Raw genomic sequence first — 21,736 nt, 5'->3', positions numbered from 1 at the left:
GAGACGGAATGCTGTCATCTGGAGGAAAGACAACCACTTCCCATATCCCTGGAGCCACTCAGTCGCTGATATGGCTGGCCCCTAACAACCGAAGCACGATGTAAGCCTTGCTGGCCTGCTTCGGAACCGTCACTTCCCCGTGTGACGTAGAGAGTATGGTGGCAGGCATGGACTACATCACCTGCCCAAGCTGAAGCAGAGCTCATGCCCGTGATGCGCCACCTTCTGCAAGGGCTCACGCCACACTCTCCGGGACTCCACTGTCACTGCTGCAGGCCACCAGCCTCGTGTGGGCATTGATGGCCTTGCTGGTATCACTGCTCGCACTGACAATGTGCGACCCTACCTCAGTAATTGTCGCTTTCAGACTGTCAATGCTCGCGGGAGTCCTTCCCAAAACATCAAGGAGCTGACGGCTGATTAGGATGCTCTCCCTGGACATTCCCACCATGTCCAATTCCATATTTGCCTGTCTGTCAGCAAACCAATTTTGCCGACTCACCCTCTGGAGAGTTGGCCCACGGGATTCAACCCCCGCACTGCGTTGCTGCACGCCACTGGTTCCAGGAGCCTCGCAATCCTCGAACCCCGAGAACGTCATGTCGTCCCCAGAGGAGCTGAGTGCCGGTGGTGGAGCAGGGGTTGTAGGATGCTGCGCTGAATTCGGCTCACCCTTATCCTCCTCTTCCTCCTCCTCCTCCTCTGCCTCCTTCTCCAGATGGTGGCCTGATGTGGAGGGGTCCCTTGAGGGATGTGGTGCCTGTGGCTGGTCATCTGGAAGTAGAAAGCAACAGACGAGTGGTTAGCAGCAGGGGAGGGAGCAGGGTGACATGAGGAAGGACGCATAACACAGGGCCACTTGAAGCACCGCCGCTACTCCATTATATCTAGTCCAGAGGCACTGCATGACATTGCCCCAACCCAGCCCAGGGAGAGTACAGGACCTACCCTCAGTATCCGAGCGAGGGTCAGCGCCCCCAGTGGCAGCTGCCAGACCTGTGATGCCGATGAGGCCTCCTCGATGTTGGTGAATGGCAGGATCTAAGGTGGACCACCGCCACGGCCTGCACCTGCTCGCGGTGATTATGAGATATCTTGGTCTGCAAAGATGAAAATGGGAGTGGTTACAAGAGGGTCCATCAGCTCTTGTGGCACAGCTAGCCATCAAAGCACTTATACCATACTGTCTGAATGTAATACAGTCCTCTGTTTAATGGCCTTGGACGTAGCCACGTGGTTCATCAGGAGGACATTGAAGTGGGGAGCCATCTTATGAAATCTCAGAAAGCAATCTTAATAATGTGTGGAGATCATTCATGGCAAATAGGGTGTCGAACTAAGCCTACCTATGTGTCATGCATTTTTGGAGGCAACCCACAGAGTGTTGAGAGGCACCAACAGCAAGAGAACAAATAGTGTGTTGGATTTATCCTTGAAGTAATGAAGGAGTGCATCGATGAAAATGGTACTCAGTCTGACGACCCTGGTGAGATCGTTAAATTTCTTTTGGCACTGTGTGCCAGACCTCACCACAGTGTCCGAGGCAGAGACCTCCTCTGCGATGTTTCTCCACATCCTCTTGAATATAGCGGGCAGTGGCCTAGAACCACCCCGAAGATGTAACTCCTGCCATCTCCATCCCAGAGCCCCCACTAAAGCCTTATTAGCCTCGTGGCTGAAGCTCCTTGCATGCTGTCTTCCCTCGTCCTCCTCCATCATCAAATTCAAAGTCCGAAATGGCTGATTCTGCCCCGGTTGTACTGCCCATGCGCGCGCAGGAAGTGGCCGTGCCCTGCATTAGCGCTTGGAAGGGCAGGGGGGAAAAAAGCGCATATGCAAAACGGCAGATTGCGTCAACGCCGAAACTTTCAGCTCCGGCGCACAGTCTGTGCTGCCACGCCGGAGTTAACGCTAATGCTCCTCGTGAACTTTCATTTGGCAAAAGTTCCTCGTTCTGGTGCTAACATTATCCCGGCGCTAAATTTTTCGCTCCGCTGTGAATTGCGCCAGAAAGGCTCAAAAACACAAAAAAAATGAAAATCCAGCCCACTGTTACATCTTTGCTCACTTACTTGGCAACCTCCCTCAACCAAACTTTTTTTCTTCATTTTTTTCCCCCCAAGTTTGAGCTGCAGGTAAGACATCTTTGACACTGTAGCCCTGAAAACAGTCCCACAAGGATGTAGAAACAAGGATAGGATAAAGCACTGAGGTAAGCTCCACACACACGATTGGTCACTCACACTATGGGAGCTAAATTAGATATCCCCTGAAAACAGGCACGGAGATAACGATGCTAACTGTGTGAAGGTGCCCCATAGTGGTCATTATCACGATTTCTGTGTGCAGCTAGGAACAGAAATGTTCTGTTTCTGCAGGTGGGCAGGAGAACCTCCAGACGCACAATTGGGGGCTCAATATTGTTACTTGCTGGCACGACTTAAAACTAGCTTGCATTGCTTAAAGCTAGTCTGCACTTCCTAAATGGAAGGTGCATTGTGGTTGCTGGAGGTGCTGACATCATTTGGAATAGTGCTGTGCAACAAAGAACAATGGCTGACCATGGAAGAGAGCATGCACCAAGGTTTTCCAACGCTGTACTGCAGGTCTTGGTGGAGGAGCTGGAAAGGAACAGAAATGTCCTGTCTCGGCAGGGGGGCAGGAAACCCTCCAGACACACAACGAGAAGGTAGTGGGAACAGATACCTGCAGAGGTTAATGCCAGGAGTGCAGTCTCAAGGATGAGGATACAGGAAGAAGATTACTGACCTCACAAGAGTGGTTCAGGTCAGTGAATGAATCTTCAAATGCCATATCTTACTGACTACACCACTAGCCTCACACACTGCTCAATTCACCACACCCCCATCACTCACCTACCAACAATCTCTATCAGTCAGGCCTCATACCTCACATTCATAACATCACCTTACCCTCACATACTTAGCACTGCTGCAAGCCTCACACCCATGTCTCACAGTTTGCACACTCTACCAGCTATTCAACCATGTCAGCCAAATGAAAATATTGCATGATACTTACTGACACACTTCTCTCTCTCTTGCAAGAGAAGATGGCGCATAACCGTAGGCAGCAGGAACTAACCCCATCATCATCATAGGCAGTCTTTCGAAATCGAGGAAGACTTGCTTCCACTCAAAAAGTGAGTTCTCAGGTGGCTGTACAGTCCAATACGGGAATTACAGTCTGTCACAGGTGGGACAGACAGTGGTTGAGGGAAGGGGTGGGTGGGGAGTCTGGTTTGCCACACGCTCCTTCCGCTGCCTGCGCTTGGTTTCTGCATGCTCTCGGCAACAAGACTCGAAGTGCTCAGCACCCTCCCGGATGCACTTCCTCCACTTAGGGCAGTCTTTGGCCAGGGACTCCCAGGTGTCGGTGGGGATGTTGTACTTTATCAGGGAGGCTTTGAGGGTGTCCTTGAAGCATTTCCTCTGCCCACCTGGGGCTCGTTTGCCGTGTAGGAGTTCCGAGTAGAGCGCTTGCTTTGGGAGTCTTGTGTCGGGCATGTGGACAATGTGGCCCGCCCAACGGAGCTGGTCGAGTGTGGTCAGTGCTTCGATGTTGGGGATGTTGGCCTGATCGAGAACACTGACGTTGGTGCGTCTATCCTCCCAGGGGATTTGCAGGATCTTGCGGAGACATCGTTGGTGGTATTTCTCCAGCGATTTGAGGTGTCTGCTGTATATGGTCCACGTCTCTGAGCCATACAGGAGGGCGGGTATCACTACTGCCCTGTAGACCATGAGCTTGGTGCCAGATTTGAGGGCCTGATCTTCGAACACTCTCTTCCTCAGTTGCCTGAACTAAGGGAATGCACGAGGGTGATCAGTTAATGTTTGTATGCAGTATGGCATGATTTAATTTATAAATTTTGTTTGGAATGTGTATTTTGTGTTGGCTTTTGTTTTTGTATTGTGGCCAAGAGGACGACGTGATGGCCAGTTACAGAGGGAAGGTAAAAGCGTGTGGGACTGTTGGTGAATGGGGAATTGGGGTTAAGGTTACTTGTATCACACTTGAATTAATTTCTCACGTGCAGTCTGGGCAGAAAGGGACTGTCTAGGTTGCATCCTCCGTTCCTCTTCCTCCTTATCCTCTTCTTCCTCCTCCTCCTCCTCCTCACGCTCCTGCTCCTCAGCCTCTTGCCTGATAGGTGGTGGCAAGGGCTGTTCCCTCATGATGGCCAGATTGTGCAGCATGCAGCACACCACGACAAATCTTGATACCCGATCAGTCGAGTACTTCAGGGCTCCTCAAGAGCGGTCCAGGCCGGAGAGTCATTACTCCAGCGTGCTAATGGTCTGCTCTATCAGGGTGTCTTGTGGCAGCTCCGCACATGTGCATGGGTTGCAAACCAGAATCATGAGCCATGTTGTCAGAGGATAGTCCTTGTCGCCCAGTAGCCATCTTTTGGTTTTCCCTACTGGCTGAAATACAGCGAGCCCAGCGGACTGCCGCAGAATGAAGTCATCATGACTGCTGCCAGGATACCGAGCATTGACCTGCACGCTGCTGGTCACACGCCAGCTGCACGTTGAGCAAGCGCAATCGCTTTTGGTTCCAGTACAAGGCAGAGTTAACATGTGGCGCCCACAAAGCAACGTGCATGCAGTCAATGGCACCCTGCACCATGGGGAGGAGTGCAAGATGAGCAAACCCTTGTGCTCGCTCCAGCTGTTTGTCTCTGGCGAGAGGGAAAGAAAGGAAGTTGTCTCTCTTTGAATAGAGAGCGTCAGTGGCCTCCCTTACCCAACAGTGGTCTTCAAACTGCGAGATGTTGCTAATATCCCCAGCACCAGCCTGGAAGGAGCCAGACCCATAAATCTTCATCGCCACGGTCACCATCACAGCCACTGGCAATGTGGTCCGTGCCCTGCTCTGAGGTTACAGTTTTGGCTGCAGCAGTCGGAGGATTTCAGTGACGGCCTCCTTAAAGAACGCAAACATCTCAAATACTGGTCGTCACTGAACAATTGTTCCCTGAACACCCTGGGCAGATACGGAGTTCTGCTGAGAACCCTGCTCCCCCTCCTCCTCCTCCCTCTTCGAGCAGCTTGTCCTGCTCTGCGTGGCCTCTGCTCATTCTCCCAATCATGCTCGATTCCAAGAGGAAGGCCTCCTCGCGCGCCCACGTCCGCGAGCAACTGATTTGTGCAGAAGCTTTTAAATCAGCAAAAAAGTACCTCAGCACCTGCCCCACTACTTTTGAAACGTGAAACAACTATGCAAAGCGCCAAAAATGTGTAGAATTGTAATAACAGCCAGAAGAAATTAACCAGTAACTAATCGATAAAGAGTTGATGATCCCTTTAAATAGCACTGATGGGTGTCAATTCAGCATTGCATACTGATTGACGTCATGATCTGCCTGCCCTGCATACTTCCGAGGGACATTAAGACGGGAACTTTCACCTGACAAGATAGACAGGTTGGAGGCTGGGAAGTTAAAATTTTAATCTTTAAAATCTGACCCCACACCCACCTCCAACCTGTCCACTTTCATCTTTTATTCAGGCGGGACAGGGGGCGGGCAGCCAACCCATTGCCAGTAGGTGGGTTGTCAATTTCGATATTATAATGAGGCGTGAAGCCTCCACTTTAACCTGCTGTACAGGTTTTACTGCAGGCAGCCAGGGATCCTGGGGCTCGGGATTTCCCATAGCTGCAGCAAGGCGAGCGCAGCCTTGGGTGGCAATCCTTGTGGGTCGAGGTGAGCAGGACCGCTTCCTCCCGGCCCCTAAATCTCACCCACCACCAGCCTACAACCACCCCGTCCCCGGGGTAAGGGACCGGAGACCCCCAACCCCACCCCGGGGATAAAACTCAGCCTCGGGGTCGGGAATCGGACCCCCCCCCCCCCCGGCTTGGAACCCCCACCCCCCACCGGACCCCGCAGCTAACTGGCCCTGCGGTGTCCCTAGCCAGCGTTTCCTGCCCGACTGGAAGCCAAGCCTGTCCATTACGTCGCAAGCATGCTGTGGAGTTCCACAGCGTGTGGGGAAACCTGGAACTCCCAAGTGAGCGCTGACCCCTTTACCAAGATGGCGTTGAGCCATTTCCCATCAGAAGTGTGCACGCACGCCACAGAAGCCATTTCGGAACCCTAATGACACTCTTAGCGCCCAGAATACGGGGGCCACCAAGCCCAATTTCATTCCCTACAGATCTATATGGTGACAGAACTATTCTTAATTAATTCTATAACTATTTTTGAAGTGATATAAAATCCAGAAATTCTTAGTGATGGACACTGACTGCCTTCTTTTGAAGAGGGGTTGCTCATTGGATCCAAACTCCCCTTTTTGCCTTCTTGTGGTTTTCTGGCACTGAATTGGAAACCGGTACTCCACTCACTTCCTCCACATTAAAGGTGTTGCTATGCGAACCCACGTGTGCCCTAGCTATGCCTGCCTTTTCGTGCGATATGTGGAACCTTCTTTGCTCCAGTCCTGCTCAGGTCTCTGCCCGCACCCCTTTTTCCAATACATTGATGACTATATCGGTGCCGTTTCCTGCTCTTGCCTTGAACCAGAAAATTTCATTCACTTTGCACCCTTCCCTCACTTTCACATGGTCCCTCTCTGACTCTTCCCTTCCCTTCCTCAACTTCTCCGTCTCCATTTCTGGAGATACGCTATTGACAAACATTCACTAAAAGCCCATTGGCTCCCACAGCTACCTGGACTACACGTCCTCCCACCCCACTTCCTGTAAGGATTCCATTCTATTTTCCTAGTTTCTCTGTCACATTTGTTCTGACGATGCCACCTTCCACAGTAGTGCTTCTGATACGTTTTCCTTTTTTCTCAAATGAAGAATTCCCTCTACCATGGTTGACATGGCCCTCCACCGTGTCTGCTCTATTTCCTACACCTCTGCTCTCACCCCTTCCCCTCCCTCCCAGAACCATGACAGGGTTCCCCTTGCCCTCACCTTTCACCCCACCAGCCTCCATATTCAACGGATCATTCTCCGCCATTTCCACCACCTCCAGCGCGATCCCACCACCAATCACATCTTCCCCCCCCCCCCCCCCCTCAGCATTCCGAAGAGACCGCACCCTCCGCGACACCCTGGTCCATTCCGCAGTCACCCCCAGCACCCCCTCCCCTCCCCACGGTACCTTCCCGTGCAAGCACAGGAGATGCAACACCTGCCCTTTGACCCCCTCCCTTCCCACTGTCCAGGGCCCCAGACACTCCTTCCAGGTGAAACAGCGATTTACTTGTAATTCTTTCAATTTAGTATACTGTATTCGCTGCTCACGATGTGGTCTCCTCTAAATTGGGGAAACCAAATGCAGATTGGGTGAGCGCTTCGAGGAACACCTTCGTTCAGTCCGTAAATGTTACCCCGAGCGTCCGGTCGCCTGTCACTTTAATTCTCCGCTCCACTCTCACTCTGACCTCTCTGACCACGGCCTCTTACACTGTTCCAATGAAGCTCAACGTCAGCTCGAGCAACAGCAGCTTAGCTTTCGATTAGGCACTTTACAGCATTTCTGGACTCAACATCGGGTTCAACAATTTCAGACCATAACCTCTGGCCCTATTTTTTCTCTGCCCCATGGCAGCTGTTGGTTACTCTGCCAATTCCATTTATACCTCAGATGCTGGAATCTGAACTAAAAACAGAAAATGCTGGAAATCTCATCGGGTCAGGCAGCATCTGTGGCAAGAAACAGAGTTAACGTTTCAGGTCTGTGACCCTTCGTTAGAACAGCTCAACTAGACTCATCTTTTCTTTCTTAACTTGTCCCATTACCATCTCCTATTGCCTTGCACCAACATCCCTTTTGTCTCTTAATCTCTTCTGCTTTACATCCTACCACAGACCTTCCCTTTTGTTCTTTCCTCCCCTCCCCCGTTTCACTGCCCCGACACTTACTTAAAATTCTGTTATTCTCTATCTTTTTCCAGTTCTGACGGAGGGTCATTGACATGAAGCAGTGGGCCAGAAATTGAGGTTGGAGGTCTCCAACCAGAATTTCTTTTACGAATGCAGCTGGTGACCGTGGAGGAATGAACACTTTGGCTCCGAGGCCGAGGTGTGCAGCCCAGCGCAGAGGCCCACACATCCCAGGAGCGCAGGCGCGCCCTGCGATCACGTGGGCCTGGACCACCAATGAACATGGAGCATTCTCATTGATAATATTGGTGAGTTCCGTTTGTACAGACCTCCCATTACTGTCAATGAGAATACCCCCCAAAACACAGAAACACAATACATTAACAAAAAAACACCTCACATATTTAAAATTAATTGAAATTCAATTAAATTAAATGTTTTAGAAAATAATTCATTTTTTTAAAAATATTTTAAAAGGGTAAAAAATAAACTTACATAGAAAAAAAGAAACATAGAAAGTAGGTGCAGGAGCAGGCCATTTGGCCCTTCGAGCCTGCACCACCATTCAATATGACCATGGCTGATCATGCAACTTCAATACCCCATTCCTGCTTTCTCTCCATACCCCTTGATCCCTTTAGCCATAAGGGCCACATCGAACTCCCTTTTGAATATATCTAACGAACTGGCCTCAACAATTTTCTGTGGTAGAGAATTCCACAGGTTCGCAATTCTTTGAGTGAAGAAGTTTCTCCTCATCTCAGTCCTAAATGGCTTACTCCTTATCCTTAGACTGTGACCCCTGGTTCAGGACTTCCCCAACATCGGGAACATTCTTCCTGCATCTAACCTGTCCAATCCCGTCAGAATTTTATATGTTTCTATGAGATCCCCTCTCATTCTTCTAAATTCCAGTGAATATAAGTCTAGTTGATCCAGTCTTTCTTCATATGTCAATCCTGCCATCCTGGGAATCAGTCTGGTGAATCTTCGCTGCACTCCCTCAATAGCAAGAATGTCCTTCCTCAGATTAAGAGACCAAAACTGTACACAATATTCAAGGTGTGGCCTCACCAAGGCCCTGTACAACTGCAGCAAGACGACCCTGCTCCTATACTCAAATCCTTTCGCTATGAAGGCCAACATGCCATTTGCCTTCTTCACCGCCTGCTGTACCTGCCTGCCAACTTTCAATGACTAATGTACCATGACACCCAGGTCTCATTGCACCTCCCCTTTTCCTAATCTGTCACCATTCAGATAATATTCTGCCTTCCTGTTTTTGCAACCAAAGTGGATAACCTCACATTTATCTACATTATACTGCATCTGCCATGCATTTGCCCACTCACCTAACCTGTCCAAGTCACCCTGCAACCTCTTAGCATCCTCCTCACAACTTACACTGCCACCCAGCTTAGTATCATCTGCAAACTTGGAGAAATTACATTCAATTCCTTTGTCTAAATCATTAATGTATATTGTAAATAGCTGGAGTCCCAGCACGGAACCCTGCGGTACCCCACTAGTCACTGCCTGCCATTCTGACAAGGACCCGTTTCTTCCTACTCTTTGCTTCCTGTCTGCCAACCAGTTCTCTATCCACGTCAATACATTATCCCCAATACCATATGCTTTAATTTTGCACACTAATCTCTTGTGTGGGACGTTGTCAAAAGCCTTTTGAAAGTCCAAATACACTACATCCACTGGTTCTCCCTTGTCCACTCCAGCAGTTACATCCTCAAAAAATTCTAGAAGATTTGTCAAGCATGATTTCTCTTTCATAAATCCATGCTGACTTGGACCGATCCTGTCACTGCTTTCCAAATGCACTGCTGTTACATCTTTAATAATTGATTCCAACATTTTACCCACTACCGATGTCAGGCTAACCGGTCTATAATTCCCTGTTTTCTCTCTCCCACTTTTCTTAAAAAGCGGGGTTACATTAGCTACCCTCCAATCCATAGGAACTGATCCAGAATCTATAGAATGTTGGAAAATGATCACCAATGCATCCATTATTTCTAGGGCCACTTCCTTAAGTACTCTGGGATGTAGACTATCAGGCCATGGGGATTTATCGGCTTTCAATCCCATCAATTTCCCTAACACAATTTCCTGACTAATAAGGATTTCCTTCAGTTCCTCCTTCTCGCTAGACCCTCGGTGCCCTATTATTTTCTGGAGGTTATTCGTGTCTTCCTTAGTGAAGAGAGAACCAAAATATTTGTTCAATTGGTCTGCCATTTCCTTGTTCCCCATTATGAATTCACCTGATTCTGACCGCAAGGGACCTACATTAGTCTTCACTATTCTTTTTCTCTTCACATATCTATAGAAGCTTTTGCAGTCAGTTTTTATGTTTCCTGCAAGTTTACTCTCATACTCTATTTTCCCCTCTCCTAATTAAACCCTTAGTCCTCCTCTGCTGAATTCTAAATTTCTCCCAGTCCTCAGGTTTGCTGCTTTTTCTGGCCAATTTATATGCCTCTTCCTTGGATTTAACACTATCGCTAATTTCCCTTGTTAGCCACAGTTGAGCCATCATCCCCGTTTTATTTTTATCTTAATAGGCAGGGTTTTTAATACAAAAATTAGTGATAAAATTTAATTTTTCTATCTCTTCAAACTCATACGCTGGTAAAAGCAAGACTTACGCCTGCTTTTACCAGACGTAAGAGTTTTAAGGTCATTCACTGGGCAAGTGTTGTGCAAATAGCCCAAATCTCCAGCCGCGAAGGCCTTTCTCCTGGGGATGCGTGCGATCTGTCGAAGGAAATGTTAACGGATCGCAAGTGCATGCATTTTGTGCGCCTAAACCCAGAATTTACGGGGTCTCTTCGGACACGTGTGCACTTTGAACGCACCCAGAGAGGCAGCAATTTATGGCCCGTTAACTCTGTTTCTCTCATAAGAACAAAAGAACATAAGAAATAGGAACAGGAGTAGGCCATTTGGCCCCTCGATCCTGCTCCCCCATTCAATAAGGTCATGGCTGATCTGATCCTGGCCTCAACACCACTTCCCTGCCCGATCCCCACAACCCTTGACTCCCTTATCATTCAAAAATCTGTTGATCTCCACCTTAAATATATTCAATGACCCAGCCTCCACAGCTCCCTGGGATAGTGAAATCCAAAGATTCACGACCCACTGAGGGAAGAAATTCCTCCTCATTTCTGTCTTAAATGCATGACCCCTTATTCTGAAATTATGTCCCCTAGTTCTAGATTCCCCCATAAGGGGAAACATCCTCTCTGCATCTACCCTGTCAAGACCCCTCAGAATCTTATATGTTTCAATAAGATCACCTCTCATTCTTCTACCTTCTCAACCTGTCTCCATAAGACAACCCCTTCAACTCAGGAATCAACCTTGTGAACCTTCTCTGAACTGCCTCCAATGCAAGTATATCCTTCCTCAAATACGGAGACCAAAACTGTATGCAGTATTCCAGGTGTAGTCTTACCAATGCCCTGTACAGTTGGAGCAGGACTTCCCTGTTTTTATACTCTATCCCCCTTGCAATAAAGGCCAACATTCCATTTGCCTTCCTGATTACTTGCTGTACCTGCATGCTAACTTTTTGTTTCGTGTACAAGAACCCCCAGATCCCTCTGTACTGCAGCATTTTGTAATCTCTCCCCATTTAAACAGTAATTGCTTTTTTATTTTTCCTACCAAAGTGGATAACCTCACATTTCCCACATTATACTCCATCTACCAAGTTTTTGCCCACTCACTAAGCCTATATATATCCTTTTGTAGATTCTTTATGGCCTTCTCACAACTTGCTTTCCTACCTATCTTTGTATCATCAGCAAATTTGGTTACGTTACACTCGGTCCCTTCATCCAAATCATTAATATAAATTGTAAATAGTTGAGACTCCAGCACTGATCCCTGTGGCACCCCATTAGTTGCAGTTTGCCAAACTGAAAATGACCCATTTATCCCGACTCCCATTGATGAGGGACGAGCTCAATTAAATTTCCCTTATATGGAGTTGCAATTTAACTTTTGTATAATCGTGTAAAGCAGAAATGTGTGAATTGACATGTTGTTGGGGTGAGAGAAATCTGTAAAACGTGCATTTGTACAGAAAGTTAGGATTCAAAAGTTTTTGATCAACTTATATGCTGAGCTCAGAACTGTAATGTGTCCCCAACCATCAACAACAACAACTTGTATTTATATAGTGCCTTTAACGTAGCAAAACGTCCCAAGTCACTTCACAGGAATATTATGCGATAAAAATTTGACAGCGAGCCACATAAGTAGAGGCAGGTGACCAAAAGCTACATCAAAGAGTTATGTTTTATTCGCGTCTTGAAGGAGGAAAGAGGTAGAGAGGTGGAGAGGTTTAGACAGGGAGTTCCAGAGCTTGGGGCCCAGGCAACAGAAGGCACGGCCACCAACGATTGAGCAATTATAATCAGGGATGCTCAAGAGGACAGAATTAGAGGAGCGCAGGCACCTCGGGGGGTTGTGAGGCTGAAGGAGATTACAGAGATAGGGAGGGGCGAGGGCCATGGACAGGTTTGAAAATAAGGATGAGAATTTTGTAATTGAGGCATTGCTTAACCGGAAACCAATATAGGTCAACAAGCACAGGGGTAATGGTTGAGTGGGACTTGGTACGAGTTAGGACACGGGAGTTAGCCGAGTTTTGGATCACCTCTAGTTTACATAGGGTAGAATGTGGGAGGCCAGGAGTGCGTTGGAATAATCAAGTCTAGAGGTAACAAAGGCATGGATGAGGGCCTCAGCAACGGATGAGCTGAGGCAAGGGCGGAGACGGGTGATGTTACGCAGGTGGAAATAGGCCGTCTTAGTTATGTGGTCGACAGCTCATTTCAGGGTCCGGTTGTAAGTGTATCTATTAAGTGTATATTTTAGTAATACTGCATGTAGTGTGTGCTTAATAAATCTATGATGCTTAATCTCAATATTTCAAGAACTTTATTGATTTTGAGAAATAGATAGCACATGTAATCATAATTAGAATCCATCCTCCAACACTTGCGATGAATAAATCTATGAGCTCCTTGCATTTAATGTTACAAATGAAGATGGAAGAGGGTTTGAGAAGGTAGTTGGCCATGGAGTAAAGAATTATGGATTGTTGTTACCCTCCAGGATGATCCCGGGGGAGTAGGAGATGGAAGGGGAAAATAGCACAAAAAACGGCCAGCATTTGGCTGAAAGATTGTTTTCAAATCTTTGCTTTAAATCCCTCCATGGCCTCGCCTCTCCCTATCTCTGTAACCTTCACCAGCCCTACAACCATCCGAGAACTCCTCTAGTTCTGGCCTCTTGCACATCCCCTATTTTAATCGCTCCACCATTGGCGGCAGTGCCTTTATCTGCCTAGGCCCCAAGCTCAGCAATTCCCTCCCTAAACCTGTCTGTCTTTCCACCTCTCTCTCCTCCTTTAAAATGCTCCTTAAAACCTACCTCTTTGACCAAGTTTTTGGTTATTTGTCCGACTATCACCTTATGTGGCTTGGTGTCAAAGTTTGTTTGATAACGCTCCTCTGAAGCACCTTGGGATGTTTTATTATGTTAAAGGCACTATATAAATGCAAGTTGTTGTTGAAGGCGAGAATGGCAGTGGGGTGGGGGCGGGGTTGGGGGCGGGGCGGTTGGTGGTGGGGGTGAGGGCTTGGTTTAGGACAAAGTCTAGTAAGGAAGTCCTTAATTTCAGAACTTGAAGAGTAGAGGTAACCAATCGAGAATCCAGGCATGCCTTGAAGATTGCATGCTAAGGCCTCGAATGTGAATAGAGACTAGGGCCTGTATTAATTGATCCTGAGGTAAAACACTGATAGTTGCGGTCCATGTTTGTCTTGTGGTCGTGGTGCATAGCTGTTAAGCAGGCAGTCAGGAGGTGGGGGAAATGTGAGGCAGTCTGAAGGTCAGAGACTGCAAGGAAAGTGATGATCTGGAGAGAGCAGTAGTCTGTGGGTACTTAATGGATAAGACTGGTCGTGAGGGAGCATGACATGAAGGCCTGGGGCTTTGTTGGCATTGGTCTAGCATTGCATGAGCTATCTCTCACCTGTTGCAGAGTTTGGTGTCTCCTCAACAGCAGCTTAGAGTCTTGGTGTCCTGGTGCCTTTGCCCACAGCTATGCGTGGGGTTTGAATGCATGCTCAACTCATGATTGGTTTCCTTGGTCAGGGTATTAATGATCCTGGAGAGGGAGTGGGCTCTTGTCTGATGGGCAGCCAGGAGCCAGTCAGGGACAGAGGCATCTGTGAGGCTGGAGACTGGACAAGAAGCAGAGATAGTGGTGATGAAACACCATTCATCACCACAACAGGAAAGGAACAAGATCCCACAAAGACAGAATGTGGCAACCAAAAAATTATGGGGGTGAAGTTCATGTCTAGCTGGTGAATGAGGAATACGGGACCAGGTCGGATTTTCGAGTGCTACAGTAAGAGAGAGGTCTGGATGCTTGGATGACTGTTGAGGCTAAAGGCACTACGTCGGAGGCACTGAGGGTTGCATGCCTTGGTTAGCAGAGACAAAGCCAGTTTAAGTGGGAGGTTTCAGTGGTGAACCTGCTGAAACTGACAATGGGCACATACATGGAAGGTGAGCGGCAAAGACTGCAGAGAGGAGAAATGGCACCAGGCGCAGGATACGAGTTGATGGAAGTGGACTTAGGAAACTTTTGCAGGAGCTTCGAGCAGTCTATCCTAACCAGGTGACATTGCACTCACACTGAGTTTGTATTGTAAATGCAGTAAGGACAGCTCTTGGCACTTTGTGTGTTGCGTTGAATTAATAATTTGAACACGTTATCAGAAAGTAGCCTGAAAGCTTCTTGATTCACAACAGTCAATAATTTAAGAACATTGATAGTTAGTGCCCCCTACAGGACTAGGTTAAAAGTCCAGTTCACATATTCAATGCCAACCTCCCACAGGTCACTTAAATTAAAGATGAGATTGTAGCAACAGTATACTGCTTGTCTGACAAGTGGGATGGTGTTCTGCCTCCAGGCTTCCAGTATCACATATTTTCAGAACTGTCAGACAAATAGACTGATCAGTCAGTACCATTATTTTATTACATTGTTATTATATTTATTATTAAAAGCATGCAGTTTGAAGAACTGTTTTAAAAGGATTCTTATTCATTTTTATTAATATTACAAAAACTAAAATACGGGATAGATTTTAACCCCAGCGGGTTTCGGGTGGCCTAAGTTTGATGCCTGTGGTATTTTCACTCCCAAACCCCATCATATTGCTCCAATGATGTTTAATCTAAAAAAAAACGGATTACTGCAATTAGGGCCTTTGTTAGGCCTCTGATCATAATAATCAATAAAGGCAAATTTAAAAAAAAGATATTGCTTTGGTGTCAGAGTAGAAAGGATCGATTTATAGTTGTGAAAGCATTGAGAGAGAAATTGTACTTTAGAAATGCCCGAGATTGTAATTGATGCCCCATAATGTCTTGTGGGATAGAAGATGACAATGTAGCTCTGCTTCTGATTTGTATTTTTGTGTAGATATCTAACTGGGCAGATTTTGATGTGAAGTTGAAACAAGGGAGATTGTCATAGAATCTCTTTCAGCCTCACAACCCCATGAGATGTCTGCGCTCCTCAAATTCTGCCCCCTTGAACTGATCCCTGATTATAACAACCATCGGTGGCCGTGCCTTCAGCTGCCTGGGCCCTAAGCTCTGCAACTCCCTCCCTAAACCTCTCTGCCTCAGTACCTCTCTTTCCTCCTTTAAGACGCTACTTAAAACCTACCTCTTTGACCAAGCTTTTGGTCATCTGCTGTAATTTCTTCTTATGTGACTTGGGGTCACATTCATCTGTCTTGTCTTGAAGCAGCTTGGGACATTTTAAAGGCGCGATATAATTAAAAGTTGTTGTTGCTGTTGTTAAACCTAGAAAACAAATGAATCATTAATTACAAACGCTTGCTACTATTCTGTTTGGTGAGGTCCCACCCAGCATGTATAGATGATGAATGTACATCACAATAAATACAACATCAGAAGATTCACAGATGAGGGAAGTCATTCAATTCATCTTGTTTCAATCATCCAAATAGGACCTATGGCCTCTCTTTCACAGCATCCAGTTGACTATTACTGATTTCAGAGTTATCATCTCCACTATTCTACCCAGAAGTCCATTCCATGTGATGCTCACTTGTGTGAAAACATCAGTTCTAAATTCGGCCTCAACATCAACCTTGTTCTACTCTAACAATTTAATTTGAAATATTTTTGGGGATCTACTTTTTATGACATTATATACCTCTATAACATAAGAACATAAGAAATAGGAGCAGGAGTAGGCCATTTGGCCCCTTGAGCCTGCTCCACCATTTAATAAGATCATAGCTGATCTGATCATGGACTCAGCTCCACTTCCCTGCCCGCTCACCATAACCCTTTATTCCCTTATCGCTTAAAAATCTGTCTATCTCCGCCTTAAATATTTTCAATGATCAGCCTCCACAGCTCTCTGGGGCAGAGAATTCCACAGATTTACAACTCTCTGAGAGAAGAAATTCCTCCTCAACTCAGTTTTAAATGGGCAGCCACTTATTCTATGCCCCCTAGTTCTAGTTTCCTCTATGTGGAAATATCCTCATTGCATCCACCTTGTGAAGCCCCCTCATTATCTTATATGTTTCAATAAGATCACCTCTCATTCTTCTGAACTCCAATGAGTAGAGGCCCAACCTACTCAACCTATCTTCATAAGTCAACCCCCTCATCTCCGGAATCAACCTAGTGAACCTTCTCTGAACTGCCACCAATGCAAGTATACCCTTACTTAAGTACGGAGACCAAAACTGTACGCAGTACTCTAGGTGTGGCCTCACCAATACCCTATACAGTTGTAGCAGGACTTCTCTGCTTTTATACTCCATCCCCATTGCAATAAAGGCCAACATTCCATTTGCCTTCCTGATCACTTGCTGTACCTGCATACTAACTGTTTCATGCACAAGTACCCCCAGGTCTCTCTGTACTGCAGCACTTTGCAATTTTTCTCCATTTAAAAAATAATTTACTTTTCTATTCTTTCTGCCAAAGTGGATAACCTCACATTTTCTCACATTATACTCCATCTGCCAACTTTTTGCCCACTCACTTAGCCTGTCTATATCCCTTTGCAAACTTTTTTGTGTCCTTCTCACAATTTGCTTTCCCACCCATCTTCGTATCATCAGCAAACTTGGCTACATTACACTCGGTCCCTTCATCCAAGTCATTAATATAGATTGTAAATAGTTGAGGCCCCAACACCGATCCCTGTGGCACCCCACTACTTACTGTTTGCCAACCGGAAAATGACCCATTTATCCTGACTCTCTGTTTTCTGTTCGTTAGCCAATCCGCTATCCATGCTAATATATTACCCCCAACCCTGTGAGCTTTCATCTTGTGCAGTAACCTTTTATGTGGCACCTTATCAAATGCCTTCTGGAAATCCAAATACACCACATCCACTGGTTCCCCCTTATCCACCCTGCTCGTTACATCCTCAAAGAACTCCAGCAAATTCGTCAAACATGATTTCCGTTTCATAAAACCATGCTGACTCTGCTTGATTGAACTATGCTTTTCCAAATGTCCTGCTACTGCTTCCTTAATAATGGACTCCGGCATCACGTCATTTCAATGCTGAAACGCCCATGTTTCTCGATTCTTTCTTCATAAATCTGTGCTGTAACACGAGAGACCAACTTCATGGCCTTACTCTGCAATACCTCCAAAACTTGAATGATTCACCTGTGTCGTGCTGACCAGATTGGATACAGTATTCAAGGTGTGATCTGAGTTTGAGGGTGAGTCCCTCTTTCTTGTGTTCCATTTTGGCTATATAGTCCAGTATTCAACTTGCTTTGTTGATTGCTGCTCCATGGTGAATGGAAGTGCCGAGTGCTGATCTCTTGCTACTTTGACACCATCCACAGAGTATGTGTGACAACATTTTTTTCCTTTGTGCAATATTTTACACTTGTCCATGTTAGGATTTCTTCACCACTGTTCTGCCAATTTATACATGTTATAAAATTCATTCTATGTTCCTTGGCTGCCTTTTCACATTGAATTGCCCTCTACTGTGAATTGCATGAGTTTGCATTGAACTTGTGAATCTAGACAATTAATGTAGATTAGAAACCATAGGGGGTCCCAACACTGATCCCTGGAGCATCCCACTCAGACTTTGGGGCCAATGTTGATCAGGGCCTCCACCCGCCCAAAGTGCCGCTGATGGTCGCCAGGGTACCGGACGGTACTTTGGCGCGGGATATTCATCGCCGAGGTCCCTCGAAGGTCAGCGGGCGGAAAATGGACGACGTACGCCGCCAATCTGGGCGGTAGCGGGCGGGAGGTCCCATTCTCGGCGGCAGAGGCGCTTGCCGTCCAAGTGCCGCCGAGGATGGAGTTGGGCCCACGGAGGATCGAAGACCTGAAAAAAAAAATCATCAGCAAAAAAAAAAAAGCACTAATCGGAAGACCTTCAGGGGACCCCATCCAGGTAAGTTGCTGTGGGGTTTTTTTTTAAAAAAATGTTCACTTAGCTTTTTTTCAGGTTCCTCATACTTACCGTTGGGAACGGACCAGCCTCCTTGTAGTGGTCCACCCCGTTCTGTTGCCGACTTCCGCCCGCATCGATATGGGAGCTCGGCGGGCAGGTGGTCAGTTGTGCCACACTCGGTCGCCCGCTGACATCAGCGGGTGGTTCCTAGCGGCTCTCTCCTCCCGCCCGCTCCAGGGCACCTCGAAAGTGGCACTGGGTGGGTCTGCAGCGGGCGGTGAGTTGATGAATTTCAACCCCTTTGCCTCCATCTACCCTGACATCGCTTCTCTAACAATATCTCGCTGCTACTTTCTCTTCATCGAAATTCTTATTCATTCCCAGGTTTTATCCTGTATCCCTACTGCTTTAAGTATCAGTCTTTCCTGCAGCACTTTGTCAAAGACTTTTTGGTGGTCTGGGTATCCTGTGTCATCTCACAGCCTGCTTGGGATGTCAATTCTCAAAAAAACAGGGAGACTGGTCGGGCAAGACCTACCCTTTCTGAATCCAAATTGGGTGCTATTTACTAGGTTATTTACAGGAATTTTTTGTTTGCTCCTGAAAAATTCCATTATTTTGCCTGACATAAATGTGAGGCGGATGGGTCTGCAGAACTTTAGTCTGTTTTATCAGATGTTTTGAAAATAGGCATCACATTAGTTTGTTTCCAGTCTAGTGGAACACCTCCTCCCCCAGCATTCATTGGCTTCCTCATATTGACCATCGATACCTCACAAATCCCATTCTTTGTCTCTTTCTGCTGGGCATAAAAAGTGGTGAGGACCCAGCATGATGGGCTCTCCCCACCTCTTAGCTCCTTCTCCCAGCGTAACCTGAGAGAGAATTCAACCCCAGGTATGGAGTCACCAAGATAAGAAGGTAAGAGCTGAAGGAATCCAAGAAAATAGATAAGATAACAGCAGTTTTCCTACAGACTTTATCCTACTAATAACTTCCAGGCCTGGATTATCCTCTGAATTACTGCCCATTTGTGGTGGATTTGGAACATTATAAAGAACAAAATGTGTTCTCAAAAGCCACTACCTCAAACCTGCCACAAAAAAACATGCAGTTCCATTCTCCTCACAAAAACCCACCTGTTCCTTTTAAAGCCTGTAAGAAGACCATTCCACTATATTTCAATGGTGTCAAGTGGGCGTGACTAATACCTTTGCCCCCAATGAGTTACTGCCACTACATCACTACTATTGAATGCTACAGGCCTGTGAGTGTAATGGAGACTTGCCCGAAATGAGGTCACGTACACCATGATGATGATGAGGTGAATGCCCCTTTAAGTGAAGATTAGTCGCAGGCCTTGTGGCCGGAAAAGTGAGTGGAGAGAGTGATTTTGAGTAAAACCTGTGCTTACGTGTTTACAGATGTTTCCCTTTGCAGAAATGAGTTTCCTTGACACCCAGCTGCTGAGAGAGAAAGAATATGATAGGTAAGATGACTGAAGCTGTCTGTATTGGCACCAGAGCCTTGACTGACCTTGACCGGCCTTGTGGGATCATTGAACCTCTTCCCGCATTGTGTGGCAGTTCTTGAAGTGGTGAACTGACCGCCTCTGCCATCTCACCCCAGGCAGCCTAGAGCATTCTCTTATGGGGCCTCCTACCCATCGGACGGTCTCTCCTGGCCCTCAGTTCTGCCAGCAACAGCTCCATGGATACACTGGAAAATCTGAGTCCTGACAGTTGCTGATAATCCCGAGGTTGCTGCTCCTTCTCCCGCCTTGCTGAAAAGTGATACACCGGAACAGCATTTCTATCACTACCCAGCAGTGGTAGTCCAACGAAGGCTATATCTCGAGCCTCCAAACCGCTCTGCAGGGCTAATCAGGATTCCGGGAGGAAATTGGGGTCGGTTAATGACTGTTTCACCTCCCCACCACACTAGCAGGAGAATCCAGGCCAAAACATTTAGAGAGTTTTCCATGTCGATAATCAAAAAAAAGAATGTCCCCATTAAGCTTGAGAAACCTAGAATTTGAATCTGGAGAGTGTACAAATCTTACTCTCTCTGGTAGATGCATTCCCCTTTTAAATGTTCTTCTCCCTGGTGCTCTCTTTTAAAATGTCCTCTTTTCCACAAGCCACCTACCAACAGTAATATATGGAGTGAAGCTCTCCTGTGAGGAAATGCTGCAGTGGTTTGTATTTTTTTAAGACTCTGATGGAGTGAGTGCTCCCAATGGATCCTGTCTCTCGAGTTTTGTTGCCAGTTTCTTGCTTTTTAAAAACAAGTGTATTGTTCTCAGGGTATGGGCAAGGCCGCGTTAATTGCCCAACTCTAATTACCCCGGGTGGTGGGACTTTCCCTTGAACAGTTGCAGTCCTCCCCGACGCAGCAACTGACAATGGTTGGGCTGGATGCTGCTGGATTTTAATTTTGAAGATCACATGATGACAAAGGAAGCAGTCTTAATTGCAGAATGGTAACCGATGATGATGTGGTGGGCCATCGCTCCGACGATGAGACGTAATGAGCTGTTATAAAGGAAGGTCGTACGCAGCAACATTAGAAATTGAGGATAAACTGGAAATTGTAATAAAGGCGCCAGGGTTGATGAAAATAACAGTTGCTTCATGCTAATGGACTGAAGATCAGACTGCAAAATTGCCGAGGTCGCCAACAGAAAGAAAGATTTGCATTTATATAATGTCTTTCACAACCTCAGCCCCAAAGTACTTTACTGACAATGACAGCCTTTGTGCACAACAAGGTCCCATAAACCGCAATGAGATAATGACCAGATAATCTGTTTTTAGCAATGTTGGTTGAGGCATAAATATTGGCCAGGACCTGCTCTTCTTCAAATCGTGACATGGGATCTTTAACATCAACCTGAGAGGCCTCCGTTTAATATCTTATCTGAAAGACAGAATCTCTGAAATTGAAGCATTCCCTCTGTACTGCACTGAGATGCTAGCTTAAATTTTATGCTCAAGTCTCTGGAGTGGGATTTGAACCCATGACTTCCTGACTCAGTGACGAGAGTGCTGACAATGAGCTACAGCTGACAGATGGCAATCAGTCAAAAGAGCTCCTGAAGCGGGTAGGTCCGAAGGCCTCCTCGTAGGACTGCTCCTGGGCACGGCCAAGGGTGCCATCAGCCGGTCCAGTCAGTGGGCGGTCGAGGGGGTCGTTCAACCTGACTGCCTGCCTCTCTTCCGCTCTTACATCCGGTCCAGGGTGTCCTTGGAGATGGAGCACGCGGTGTCCACCGGTACGCTCGCGGCCTTCCGCGAGAGGTGGGCACCGGAGGGACTGGAGTGCATC

General features: G+C 46.9%; 1 protein-coding gene across 3 annotated transcripts in view; it reads right to left on the bottom strand.

Moving 5' to 3' along the window:
* The window catches only part of LOC139260381 (uncharacterized), a 70,344-nt gene that overhangs the window by 7,169 nt on the left and 41,439 nt on the right, over window positions 1-21,736 (bottom strand). For 2 of the 3 annotated variants that reach the window (XM_070876935.1, XM_070876934.1), the window contains exons 3-4: window positions 949-1,100; window positions 503-774 (exon numbers count right to left, since the gene is read on the bottom strand). In XM_070876935.1, the coding sequence (XP_070733036.1) occupies window positions 503-774; window positions 949-1,100 (424 nt within the window). The remainder of the gene's footprint in view (window positions 1-502; window positions 775-948; window positions 1,101-21,736) is intronic. The other variant, XM_070876937.1, reaches the window with a different exon arrangement.

This window comes from Pristiophorus japonicus, chromosome 3, assembly GCF_044704955.1.
Source record: "Pristiophorus japonicus isolate sPriJap1 chromosome 3, sPriJap1.hap1, whole genome shotgun sequence".
In the NCBI taxonomy this organism is placed as follows: domain Eukaryota; kingdom Metazoa; phylum Chordata; class Chondrichthyes; family Pristiophoridae; genus Pristiophorus; species Pristiophorus japonicus.
This window is presented reverse-complemented; position numbering and strand designations above follow the sequence as displayed.